The sequence below is a fragment of the Plutella xylostella genome, chromosome 11 (genome assembly GCF_932276165.1).
Source record: "Plutella xylostella chromosome 11, ilPluXylo3.1, whole genome shotgun sequence".
NCBI classification, from domain to species: Eukaryota; Metazoa; Arthropoda; class Insecta; order Lepidoptera; family Plutellidae; genus Plutella; species Plutella xylostella.
The window spans coordinates 1577131-1591237 of NC_063991.1; the positions used below are offsets into that span (position 1 = coordinate 1577131).

General features: G+C 36.9%; 1 protein-coding gene across 4 annotated transcripts in view; it reads right to left on the reverse strand.

Annotated features, from left to right (window-relative positions):
* LOC105383188 (translational regulator orb2) overlaps window positions 1–14107 on the reverse strand; it is a 65556-nt gene that overhangs the window by 12497 nt on the left and 38952 nt on the right. The window contains exon 1 of one of the 4 annotated variants that reach the window (XM_048624190.1): window positions 7727–7989. The exons of 2 other annotated variants lie outside the window; for them this stretch is intronic. In XM_048624190.1, the coding sequence (XP_048480147.1) occupies window positions 7727–7802 (76 nt within the window). In that variant the 5' untranslated portion in view covers window positions 7803–7989. Of the gene's footprint in view, window positions 1–7726; window positions 7990–14107 lie in introns of those variants that run through there. One more of the 4 variants, XM_048624191.1, reaches the window with a different exon arrangement.

Below are 14107 nucleotides of genomic sequence, written 5' to 3' on the forward strand. Positions count from 1 at the left end.
TGATGTTATGTCTAAAACCCTGGAAATGAAATCAGAATGTAAAAATTCGCGTTTTTTTTTTTCGCGAAATAAGTATAGCCTCACTTGGGGGCAGATTTTAATATAAGAGGGACTACAGGGTGTTGTATTAAAAAAAGTATAGTTAGCCGAAAGTGCGTTACTCTGAATAACTTTTATCCTACGTATTTTTTTATATTCGTGAAAAAAAAAAGGCTTCTCCATATATTTTTTTTTGGTCACGTGACCTTTTAGTTAGACGACCTGTTTTATTTTGGTGTTTTAAAAGCAGAACAGTAGTTTGCAGAACTCTGCATATACAGGGTGTCCCAAAAGGTTACGTAGCTGGCAAAGGTGGTGATATGGGGTGGTCTGGGTGAGGTATAATATGTACTTAAGTATGTGTATTTTGGATATGATAGAAATAATATTTTTGTTTCTTAAAACCAAAAAAAAATAAAATCTTGTTGCGCTCTTTTGCTCACTGTAAGTACCTACAAATATTGCTGTATTAAAAAAATTGCGGTTTTGTAATAACGATTATAAAAAAAGTTATTTTCAAGTCAAGGAGTCAGTACCTAATTACAATTTCAGTCAACACCAGGTGAACTGAAAAAAAAATAGATAGTTCTAATTATTCTATAATCACTTTAGATCGCAAACATTGTAACTCCACTTTTCTCGGCGAAAAGTCAATTAGTGTCAGTTGGTGTCAATTAGGGCATGCAATACCGGAATAATTTTAAATACCGGTATTGAGTTTCGGTATTACTACTTCGGGATTCCGGTACTAATACCGGTATTAGACTTTCTTGTTGTTATAAATGGCAAATATTGTGTTTAAAGGACTATAGGCCAAAATTAAACAAGAAAAGGCAATCAAATTCTGTAATTATAGATATAGATTTCTACGACAATTGAGTATTAAAGTTAAAATGATAGATTTGAAAAAAAAAAATTGGTGTCGGTTTACGCATGGGCAACAGTAGATTTCCAACGGCCAAAAACTACATTAAACTATTGGAAACAAGTGCGCTTTCATAGTATATAAGAACACAAGGCTAACTTTACCTTAATCGCTTTATTTATAGCCTAAAAAGTCCGATTCCGGTATTACTTCAATACCGGTATTAACTTTCAATACTGGTATTGAAAAATACTTATTTTTTTTCCGGGTTCCCGGTATCGTGGTTTTTTTAATTTACATGTTTTGTTTTACTCTTTAGTAAAACAAAACATGTAAATTAAAAAAACGTTTCTATTGACACTAGGGCATACAATACCGCAATACCGGGAACCCGGAAAAAAAATAAGTATTTTTCAATACCAGTATTGTTCAATACCAGTTCAGTACCAGAAAATTTAGTAATTCCCTTTATTCTCATATACAACGTGCGATGTAGGTGAGCGTGAACGAAAACTATGCAATAAGCCTTTGTTTTTATTACTACTTTACTAAAATAAAATAACATACTCAACAATGTTAATATTTTTTTTTGCAATATTGTAAAATTAAAATCTAATTATTAACATAAATTTCAACTTTTTTTTGACGGCATGACGGCTGCTGCAGCTACGTGCTGTCCAGACCTCCAACCAATCCCACCAGTACTGCAGGTTGCGTCGAATACGAGCCATTCTCTTCGACTTGACAAAACAGGTGCTCCTGGAAGGGCCATAAATCGCACGGCACCCGTACCGTATAGAGGCAACGGACTCCTTTGCAACAGCCTCCCAGATTCCTAAGTAGCCCATGCACTGCATGGCGAGCACAGCTCCAGCTTTTCGTAATGAATCCTTGGGATGTCAGCCCTCTAGGAACGCGGTTACTATTTTTAAGCTAAGAGCTAGTTCTCATCCGGCTCCGACAGTGAACGAACGCAAAGTATTGTACCCACTATCGATCACGCATTTCGGATGCCAAACTGACTGTCCGAAAGGTCGAGACCGTACCACCACGTACTACAGAGGTATGACTTGTTCGAAGAGCTTGTCAGGCTCTTACAGCAGTTAGATGTGTCGGTCAACGGAAAGATAATCTACAGGCCTGCTTTATTTATTTAGGAGCACTAATGTGGCCTCCTTTCAGTCATTGAGAAACTCACTGGCACTCAGGCTGCGGTTGAACAGGAAGATAGACTGTCTAAACAAATCCTTTTTAGGCTAGTTAAAAAAAAACTTTAGGTAGGTAGTATGTTAACTAGAACTACAAATAAAACAGTATATGTGTCTCCTCTTAAAGTTGGTCACGAGGAGTTACGATGATTACGATATTTACGATCTGAGGTGACGCTGACGATATACAAGGTGTTGCAAAATGGGTATAAAGCTAAGCCAAAAGTGGATTTAGGGGTCATTCTGATCCACTTTTCTTCAACAATTTTGAAAATTCACAAAATAAAACCTTTTACAAAGAAACTTATTCGATCACGTGACTTTTTACTATAAAGACCGAATTTATTTTTCGAGAATTTTCAAAACTAGTAGAACAAAAGTTGTTCAGAATAACTCCCTGAGTCACCGCCTGTTGGCATAGTATAATCTTTTTGCAACATCCTATATAGGTAATATCAGGTTTACCTGGACCTGTAGAGTGAGATTTGACCTGGCAAGGGGAGTCACAATAGATCTTTTAGGTTGCAGTGGCGAATGGGCACTGGTTTCCCTGCCCATTTCTATAACTATAACTATATGTAATTTTATGGCAATTCAATAATGGTATGACATTTACATATTTGAAAAAATAATAAAAAATATTGGTACATTACCTATAACCCTAATAAAAAAAAACTGGTTCAGCCCTTCCTTTAAACTTATAACACCCCTCTATTTCCTTCAGGAGTTCAAAAGCTGTGTTAAATACATATTTTTTTATGAGTTTTTTTTAATACTAGACGACCGTATTGCGTAGTAGTTATTGACCCTGACTACTGAGCCGAAGTTCCCGGATTCGATTCCCGGCTGGACCAGATCTTTGTTTAAACACAGATATTTGTTCTCGGGTCTTGGATGTGCCCGTAAAATGGCAATAGGCCCGCCCCCTATTACATTGGGATTTAAACAACACTGGCGAGAAGTGGGTGCAGCAATGCACCTCTGCCTACCCCGCAAGGGAGTACATTAGTACAAGGCGTGAGAGTGTATGTATGTGTGTATATATGTAGATAAAGTCGCACTTAACCGCTTTTTTTGCAAAGCTTGTTAAATACCTTCATAGATTTAAAAAAATATGTACATTTTAGTTCTTCAATTTTTAAAAGTACTTATACTTTTGAACACCCTTTAGTGTACAGACTACCACATCTTAAAATATATAGGGTAAAACTGCCAGTTATTGGCCAACTAAGCGGATTGGCCACTTCAAAGCTGAATTATTTCATACAGATTAAACCAAAATTGACAGATGGTGTATGAATGTAATCTAGAAAAGCTACTTTTGCCTCGCAGTAAATCAATAATTTATTTAGAAAACTATAACCGATAAAAATATATATGTTATTGCAAACCTGTGTAAAATTGCAGTTATTGGCCACAAAAATCACTTACCGGCCATCCATAGGCTGGTTATTGGCCACAGGAAATAATTTTATAAAAAAGCTTTAAACCTCTAAAAATAGTAATAAATGTTGTCTCTTTTAATAAAAACTTTATTAAAATCAGTTGCAGAATAATATTAACCACGGCTAAACTTCAAAAACAAAAAAAAACAATCAACTTTCTAAGAATAAAATACTAGAAATATAACATTTATATACAACAAGTTTTTTGTATACATAATTATATAATTACTTAATAAACACCGTTCCTGCGTACTTTACATACAACCTATCAAGCAAAGCAAGATCTACCGAAACTGTACGTGCGTATTTTATTCATCGTCATAGAATCATCATCAGCCAATACTCATCCACTGCTGGACATAGGCCTCTCCCAAACATAACACTCGGTCCTCGTCCTCGGCCTTCCTCATCCATGCACTACCAGCTACCCGCCTAAGATCGTCGGTCCAACGGGCAGGAGAGCGTCCCACGTTGCTTATGCCTGTTCGTGGCCTCTATACGAGAGCTCGTCTAACCCAACGCTTATCGGTTCTTCGGCAGAATCGGGAGATATGACTGCCATTTTATCTAAGCACATTTTAGCAGCTATATGTCGGTAAGCTTAGTTTTTTGACAGATAGACCCTATTTCTGATACGATCTATCAGAGCAACCCCAAGCATATAGCTCTCTCCATAGCATGTTCGACGACCGAATGGCGTAGTGGTTAGTGACCCTGACTACTGAGCTGAAGGTCCCGGGTTCGATCCCCGGCTGGGGCAGATATTTGTTTAAACACAGATATTTGTTCTCGGGTCTTGGGTGTTGATATTTATATTTAGTATCTATCTATCTATGTAATTGTGTAGATATATCAGCTGTCCGACACCCATAACACAGGTTCTGCCTAGCTTGGGGTCGGATGGCCGTGTGTGAGATGTCCCCACATATTTATTTATTTATTTATTTTATTTTATGTGCAATTTTAATCGGTGCACCAGTCTGCACCATACGTCATCACTGTGCAGGATGCAGTTGTTGACTAGACTTTTGTCTTCAGGCTTTGAGGGATGCCTACAGGTTGAGAAGAAGCATTCAGGCCACTTAGCATCCAGCTGAGTTCCGGCAGACATTCTGCCATATTGACGATGTCGTCTGCGCAGCAGAGGTGTGACATTGACATGTGTCCGTTCCAGTCCAACGTCTTAAAGACATCTTCTAATGCATCGGTCTTCAGTTTCTGAGATATCACATCTCCCTGTCTCACTCCTCGTTGCCTTTGGATAGGTCTTTTCTTGTGCTCCTGTACTTGGACAGTCATAGTAGCAGCATTGTATAGACATCTCAACACCCCGATATAGCGACAGTCGATTTAGCATCTCTCTAAGGAGTCCAAAACTGCCCGTCTCGATGGAGACGAAGGCTTTCTCATAATCCTCAAAGGCTAGACACAGAGGCTGATTATACTCTTCGGTCTTCTGTATAATCTGCCTTACTGGGTAGTGTGTGTAGATCTATTGTACTAAAGTCTTTTCGAAACCCAGCTTGCTCTGGGGGCTGAAACTCGTCGAGCTTTTGGGCAAGACGGTTCGTCGATCGATATCCTTCAATAAAATATTGTTGAATTTCTGAAAACTATTTTCTATTGTCTTATGTCTTGTCTTTTATGAATTTGAAGGCTTCATTTAAGTCATCTGTCTTCGTTTAGGTGACATCCCGTTGCTGATGGTTTGCGCACTGTAACAAAATACATCGGTCGGATATTGGCCACTTCACCACTAAATACTGGCCACCTATGCCAGTAACTGAATTTAATTGATAAAAGTGCGTGATATTTTGCCACACGATACTACAACTTATAAATATTGTGAAAACAGTCGATTTTCATCTAAATAGAGTACTTGCATTTTTATTTAGTTATTGGCATAGGCGGCCAGTAACACAAAATTTGCAATATATTGATTCAATTATTGGCCACCTCCATAAACTCACCTTCCCAAAGGTAATTGCATGAAACTATAATATATTAATAAAACTTACCTATAACACCATATAAATATGCTAAAGAAATCACTTAAATTGCGTTCAATCACCAATAATGTCAATTTTGAAGAAATGTGTTTCGTTAAGAAATACGTTACTCTGAAGCGTGCACGCAGAAGTCCGACCGCCAACTGTCAGAAAAAGGCGGCATAGTATGGCGCTTTTTTTCATAGTGGCAAAAAATTGTACTAAAATCAAAGTCAGTTAGATAACAAAGTTCTATTGAAAAACACAGATGGCAGGTGATGCCTCATTCCTTATTTTATGACTTTTAAGTTTATAGTGGCCAGTAACTAACGATGGCCAATAACTGGCAGTTTTACCCTATTATAAAAAATTACGGTTTTTGGTTTCAAATAATACAAATTGAGAACTTAATTTTCAACATCCTGTATATTGTGTAGCTTACCTAGCATACACAACCGTTAAAATAAAATAAAGTTAAATTATTACCCCTCAGAATATAAACAGGCTCGCGCTTTGGCATACTGTATTGACCGTATAGTTCTTATTCGGAGAATCTAATAAGTGTCATTATGTGTAATGTTTACCTTTATCTATGCATCTGTAACTCTATAGTAAAAAATGTAAACAAATCGAAAAGGCGAAATGTTTTCTAAGAATTTTCGGCTTTTCTCCATCTAAAATGTTTAGAAAATTAACTTTTCATAGCAAATGCATATGTATTATAATATTTGCAGTCATCATTTGATGATTTAATCAGTTTTTGTGAAATATTTGATTAAAAATAAAATGGCGTGGGTATCGCTCCTAACAGGCCGCCACCAGGGCGACGATTGAAGAAATCTGAAATCTGTCACGGCGTCATCATTTTTAAAACGGAATTTATTAGTTTTTTGCAAAAAAAGTTGACTTCTGGTCCATTAAATCCAACTCTTTAAGGTAACTTTGTTAAGAATTTAATTACCTACACATACATATAAGATTCCATGAAAATGGGCCCTCTGATTTCGAGGGTTTTTTCATAATAAGTCGAAAAATGGCAAAAGACATGGTCTGTTTGCAATTTTTTTTAACATACTTATTATAATCCTGCACCAATTTCTAAGCAACTAACATGTTGAGTATACCCTCTGCTACAATATATATTTTTCTCAAAGTGATAGAAGCTACCGTTTTTCCAATCTAATCAAGTATATCAAACCGACTTTAGCATTTTAGGTTTCGTAATCCCCTTAAAGATATCGCATAAGCATAGTGAATTACTACTGCTGTATTGAGAGGGGGTCAGATTTCTTTTCAGACAGTTTTTATTTAATTTTCTTAGCTAATATTGTAAAAATAAACTTAATGTTTCCACACCTAGTTGGTAAAAAATGATACTGAGACATGTTTTCAGCTATACCTTATTCAGCTATTTTAGATCGCGCATGCTTCACATTTTTTGTCTACATAAAAACAAATATAGTTATACCTATTCTTAATCGAAATAGAGTAATGGGCGACCAACTCGATGCCAAGGTTCATTGACCTTGTTTTTTTATCACATTTATAAAAAAACGGATCAAAGTCATATGCATTTGCGGATAAATAAATATTTTTGGTTGGTCATGTTTATGTTTGCTCTACATTCGTGATATTAATTTATAAAGCAATTAACCTACATTTTCTATAGGTAAGCAGGTATATTATGTAATCTAATTTGTAAAAATCTTTTCAGTGTTGTAGGTAGGTATTTAGGACTAATGTAAAACAATATAATAGTTAGAAGGTCATCTTGTTTATAATTTAATTTCAGACCAAGTCCATATACTAAGGGTGCTTACATAGAGAGACTGTGTTCCCTATATCTACCCGTACCGGTAACCTGCTGTTTATCTTTCTGCGAGTGCGCTAGAGCATTTGTTTTAAATCTGTCAGTTCGCATACCTAATCAAGTTACCGGTACGGGTAGATACAGGGAACCCGATTCTTTATGTAAGCACCCTTAGGTAATAATACACACAAACAAAACATAATAGGATGGGAGCCGATTATCCTTCAGGCACAACCAATACCCGAGGATCGAACCCGGGACAGTCGGCACCACGGTTCCACTATTAGGTAGGTAACTACTACGCCATCCGGTCGTTTCATACAGCCATAAAAATAAGAATTTTAAAAAATCTAAGTTAAAAGTTAACTTACTCTTTCTGTAGGGAAACCTCGGGCCTCGAATAAAAGGTGTAACCAGAGGAATTGTATGCACAGACATAATATTCATTAACTTGCTGAATTTCTACAGTTATTCTTACAAAACAAATATATTTTTACACGCACAACCTTTACTTGAACGACGGACTTCGCGAATGACAAAAACATAGAATAGAAAAGAATTCAGTTGTTTTTTACTTGAATATTTTTTTCTTTTTAAATGTAGAGTATATTTTACGTACAGCCAGTGCATGCAACGAGTTCTCGATTCAATATACCTACTTAATCGATTTTTAATAGAATTGAAAATATTAAACATTTTAAGTTAAATTTAAGTAACAATGAGGTTGAGACATGGCGATAAAACAATTATTGTAAGTTGTAGCTATAAAAATGTTCACACTTGTCATTGTAAGTAGACTGCCGAGACACCGTTTAAAAATAATTGCAGCTATTTAAAAGTAGTGTTTTGTGTACGTCACCAGAGTTTTTTATTTATTTATAAAGATGAAGACGTGAAGTCAAGCCATGGACGTTTGATGTAGGATACAATAGACTGTCAAAGTAAAGCAAAGATTTATTAAATAAATCGATATTGTTAAGTAAGTAAGTATGTCATTTGTCAGGATTTATACCTATTATATACCAATTATGTACTGTTTGGCTCGTTGCTATCTTATAAAAACTGCTTTTATCTTGAATTTACCGTTACCTAGCTAATAGTTTTCTAATTGTGATAGCAATTAAAACTTAATTATTACTATATTTGATAAAAATGTCATCAATGCATTTAATGATTATTTCACTGATAAAAAATAATTTAGATACTTACGGGTTTTTTAAATTGTTAAAATATTGCTGTACATCAAGGGCATTACCTTTTTCCACCGGAAAACCAGTAAAACCACTTGGATACGTTGCATGCCGTGTGTAGGTAGATAAATCGAATAAATAATTAATTACTTGATTAGTGAATCGATTACAACAATCGCTGCATTCGATTAAAGTCAAATAAAGAAAAAGGTTTTTTCCCTATAATATGTCTTCCAAAGAGGTAAGGATTATGTTAAATTGACTCCAAATAATAACACCCTTTAAATTAAAATTTAAAACCAAAAAAATATTTAAAAAAACGGTAAGTTAACCAAGAGTGTACCCAGCCACCTTTTTTAAATAACATTAATAGTATTTACAAACCACAAAAGGTTTATCAACACTAAAAACTATTAATTCATCCAGGCAACCTAACTTCCGTTGCAGCAAACAAACCCTCAGAACAATAATTAAGTAAACAAACATATTTATTAGATTTCTCACAGCCTTGACCGTTATGTGACAATCTGATAGCCGATGTCTTGGCACTTATCACCCAGAGTGTAAGGTCTACATTCCCTTGGCAACATCCAATGTCACAGTTCTGCAATACAGAGGTACTGCGCCAAAAATCTATGACGCAACTTTGGTCGAGGTCTAGTGGGGTGCTTTAAACTGTAGACCTTATGTCGTTGGGTTTATGGTGCAAATTTGAATGTGCGTTTTGTGTCGCATAGTGTACTGTTGAAGTCATTATTATTGTGTGTCTTTTAATTTTTAATAAGCGATTCAGCTGTTCCTTGTTTGCTGAGCCAATTTTGATATGAATTGAACAATAATACTCTTTTGTGTAGATTGTGGAAACCCCCGGAATTCACACTAAAAATCGCATAACTTTTGAACGGCTGAACTGATTTTGATAATAAAGGGCTAAGCATACTCGTATAACATTAAACATCACCCTAAAAAACAAATCGAAAACCCGTTAAGCCGTTTGGGAGCTACACTATCACTGACAGATACACACACACACACAGACACGTTAAACTTATAACACTCCTCTTTTTCCTTCCGTAGTCAAAAATACTATAATACCAACCCCTTAATTTTACTGAGCAGGGTATTAGTAACCTTGCTTTGATCCATATGGATCGATACTAGGGCCTCGTGTAGGTTAATATAAATGAGTAATAATTATCATTATCTATTCTCTACATGTGATATTTTCGATGAGAACCGTGGCCATCAGTACCTAATACATAGTTAAAAAGAAAAATATACATACTTACTTAAGTAGGTTTAATTATTATCATAAACTAGCTGTTCCCGCGAGCTTCGTTTCGCCTTAAAAAGTTTTCCCGTGGGAATTCCGGGATAAAATGTAGCCTATGTTCTTTCTCAGGGTCTAGACCATATGTATACCAAATTTCATTTAAATCCGATCAGTAGTTTTGGCGTGAAAGAGTAACAGATAGACATACAGACACAGTTACTTTCGCATTTATAATATTAGTTAAGATTAAGATAATAAATCATTCAGGCGGTCAGGGATCACGTATACAGGGTGTCAAAAAAGGGTACTTAACATGTAGAGATAATGATAATTATTACTCATTTATATTAACCTACACGGGGCCCTAGTATCGATCCATATGGATCAAAGCAAGGTTACTAATACCCTGCTCAGTAAAAGTAAGGGGTTGGTATTATAGTATTTTTGACTACGGACGGAAAAAGAGGAGTGTTTAAAGTTTACCGTGTCTGTGTATGTGTGTATCTGTCAGTGTCAGTGTAGCTCCCTTAACGGGTTTTCGATTTATTTTTTAGGGTGATGTTTAATGTTATCCCGAGTATGCTTAGCCCTTTATTACAGCTTCTACCGTACCACAACCGAATCGACACATTAGACAACGCTGCTAATTGTAAATGTTCAGTGGTAGTAACCCAACAGGTAACTTTTTTACGACCTAGCTAAACTTGGATTAAATAAAAATAAAAATAAATTGATCGTCCCACACGGGGATCGAACCCGGGACCTCTGGGTGTTGAAGCAGAGCCTCTCCCACTAGACCACAGAAGCGTGTAGGTATAATATTATAACAAAACTCATTCATGAGAACACACAACTGCAGAACTCGAGGACAAACGTACAAACTCTAACTATAGTCTGTGTAGTGTAACTTGTCTTTGTAATTTGAATGTTTAGGGATTCAGACTGTTTCTCGTTAGTAATTAGTGTTGCCCAAATGCAAGAACAAGACGAGACTTAGCCAGTCTTGGTCTTGGTCTTGCGCCAATACACCTGGTCTTGGTCTTGGTCTTGGTCTTGCGCCAATACACCTGGTCTTGGTCTTGGTCTTGGTCTTGCGCTCCCAGTCTTGGTCTTGGTCTTGGTCTTGCAGCAAGAGTCTTGCAAGTCTTGCAATTACCTATTAGTCTATTACTATTTATTAAAGTTTACTTTTTGATTTTAATAGATATTTTTTTATTCGCTATGTTTATGGTATTAGTCGTAATGCGCATAGGTCCAGTTTTTCATTTTCTTTGATACAGTTTTTTGCATCTCATAGAATTCCTAAGCGTACTTACCTATACACCGAACTGTTACACCTAACTACTCAGTGAAATAGCGCTCTGCAAGACGCAAGAGTCTTGCAGGCTATGTCTTGTTCTTGCTCAAGTCTTGCACGGTCAGTCTTGGTCTTGGTCTTGCTAAAAATACGCGGTCTTGTTCTTGGTCTTGGTCTTGCAAAAACGCAAGAACAAGACCAAGACTGCAAGACCAAGACTGAATTTGGGCAACACTATTAGTAATAGTAACTGTCAGTTTCATACCTTAATTGGAATTTTAAGGGCGACTTGCACAAACAATCTTAAATCTAGATTTAGTGTTAAATCTCGATTTAAGCCATAAATTTATATTTTATATGGATTGACGTTTCTTAAATCGAGATTTGACACTAAGGGCCACTTGCAGAAACATATTAAATCTAGATTTAGTGTCAAATCTCGGTTTAAGAAACGTCAGTACATATAAAATTTGACACTAAATCGAGATTTAACACTAAATCTAGATTTAATATGTTTCTGCAAGTGGCTCTAAGGGCCACTTGCAGAAACATATTAAATCTAGATTTAGTGTCAAATTTTATATGGACTGACGTTTCTTAAATCGAGATTTGACACTAAGGGCCACTTGCAGAAACATATTAAATCTAGATTTAGTGTCAAATGTCGAGTTTGACACTTAATCGAGATTTAAAACTAAATCTAGTTTTAATATGTTTGTGCAAGTGGCCCTAAATCTTGATTTAATATGGTTGTGCTAGTGACCCCAAGTTCCTTTTCCGACTAAGTTCCGCCCCTCTTGTGGTATACTTAATAAAAATAATTTTCAGGACGCCCTATTTTGCATCCACCTTTTGGCATCATACGAAACGCATCGCATTCAGTATTCTTTGTGAAATTCACACAAGTGCGTCCACTTCATCGGCATTGCTGACGCCGTTTCTCGGATAGGCGGACTGACCATAAAGCACCAATGGCTGTACACACGCAATCACGCCTTGTACTAATGTACTCCCTTGCGGGGTAGGCAGAGGTGCATTGCTGCACTCACTTTTCGCCAGAGTGTTATGTTAGTCCCAATGTAATAGGGGGCGGGCCTATTGCCATTTAACGGGCACATCCAAGACCCGAGAACAAATATCTGTATTTAAACAAATATTTGCCCCAGCCGGGGATCGAACCCGGGACCATCGGCTCAGTAGTCAGGGTCACTAACCACTACGCCATTCGGTCGTCGGTGGCTGTACACCTCACGTTTTAAGGTATGAAAGTAACAGTAAGTAGGTAAGTTTTTTTTTATGAATGAGAAAACTGCTTCACCTTTACTTCAAGTTTTCAGATGTAAAACTATTTTTTAATGAATCAGGCCGTCTAGTACGGGTTTTGCAATTTTTGAAAACGAAAAAAGTTTCATTTTGTCATCTGCATACATTATCTGTCAAAAGTCTAATTATAGTTTCCGCTAGAGGCGCCACTTTGTATGCGAGAAAACGTAATCTTTTATTGTTTTCGATAAACTATAATAAACAAAGTTGAAAGTGCAACCTGCATGACAAGTGACAATGTCCGGACTGTATCAGGCATTTACCGGAAGTATTTCATTATTCGCGACCTCGGCCGGTCTCCTGTCATTACTGCAGGTACGAATGTACGATGTACTTACTGTAGTACAGTAGGTATTAGTGTGAAGTATCAAACGGCTGTTTATGTTTTTTTTATAAGTACTTACGTTTTTTGTATGAAATAGAATAGCTCATAATATAATATTAATGGGCAAAGTATATCATATCATATGTGGGTCATATCTGCCGAAGAACCGATAACCGTAGGGGTAGACGAGTTCTCGAGTGGAAACCACGAACAGGAAAACGCAGCGTGGGACGCCCTCCTGCCCGCTGGACTGACGACCTTAGGCGGGTGGCGGGTAGTGGTTGGATGAGGAAGGCCGAGGACCGAGTGTTGTGGCGCTCCTTGGGAGAGGCCTATGTCCAGCAGTGGATGATTATTGGCTGATGATGATGATGATGATGGGCAAAGTAGAAAGAAAGATAAGGCCTGGAAGGAGAAAATTGACGTGGCTGTGCAACATCAAAGAGTGAACCGGTGTAAAAACCGTGGAACAAATCTTTAAACTAGCCAGGAATACAGAGCGCTGCAAAGAGCTGACTGCCAATCTCCAATGATGGAGAGGCTCTACAAGAAGAAGAAGAATAGCTCAGATAGGACACACGTAACGATAGAGATAACTTTTCATCAGAATGCCAAGACCAAAAAACAGTTCATGTAGGTTTTAAGTATTAAGTACGCTGAAACTTTTACTTAACGAAAAATACGCTGAAACATTCCAAAGTGTTGCATGGGAGAAACGTTTTTATCGATAAGGTTTCCTATTGTGCTGTCATTACTTTAACATTGTAATACAGGATGTTCCAAAAATGGTAAAGCGTGGACCGAAAACCTTAGACAGGAGATAAGACAGTTAGTGGCTAGGTGAGGAAGGCCGAGAATAGAGTATTGTGGCGCTCATTGGAAGAGACCTACCTGTGTCCAACTGTAAATAAATATTTGGGGACATCTCACACACGGCCATCCGACCCCAAGCTAGGCAGAATCTGTGTTATGGGTGTCGGATAGCTGATATATCTACACAAATACATAGATAGATACATACTAAATATAAATATCAACACACAAGACCCGAGTACAAATATCTGTCTTTAAACAAATATCTGCCCCAGCCGGGAATCGAACCCGGGACCTTCGGCATAGCAGTCCGGGTCACTAACTATTACACCATTACGCCGTCAAACAGTGGACTTATACCGACTCAGATCATGATACTATTTATGAAACCATGTCAATTTTTTAAGCCCACAAGTTAAAACACAGGCACAATAACTACCTAAGACCTGTGTGACCTTAATCTAATCTAGAGCATAAGTATTCACAGTGTGACCTAGCTAACCTAATAAATAAATTGGATTGTCTAAGAAT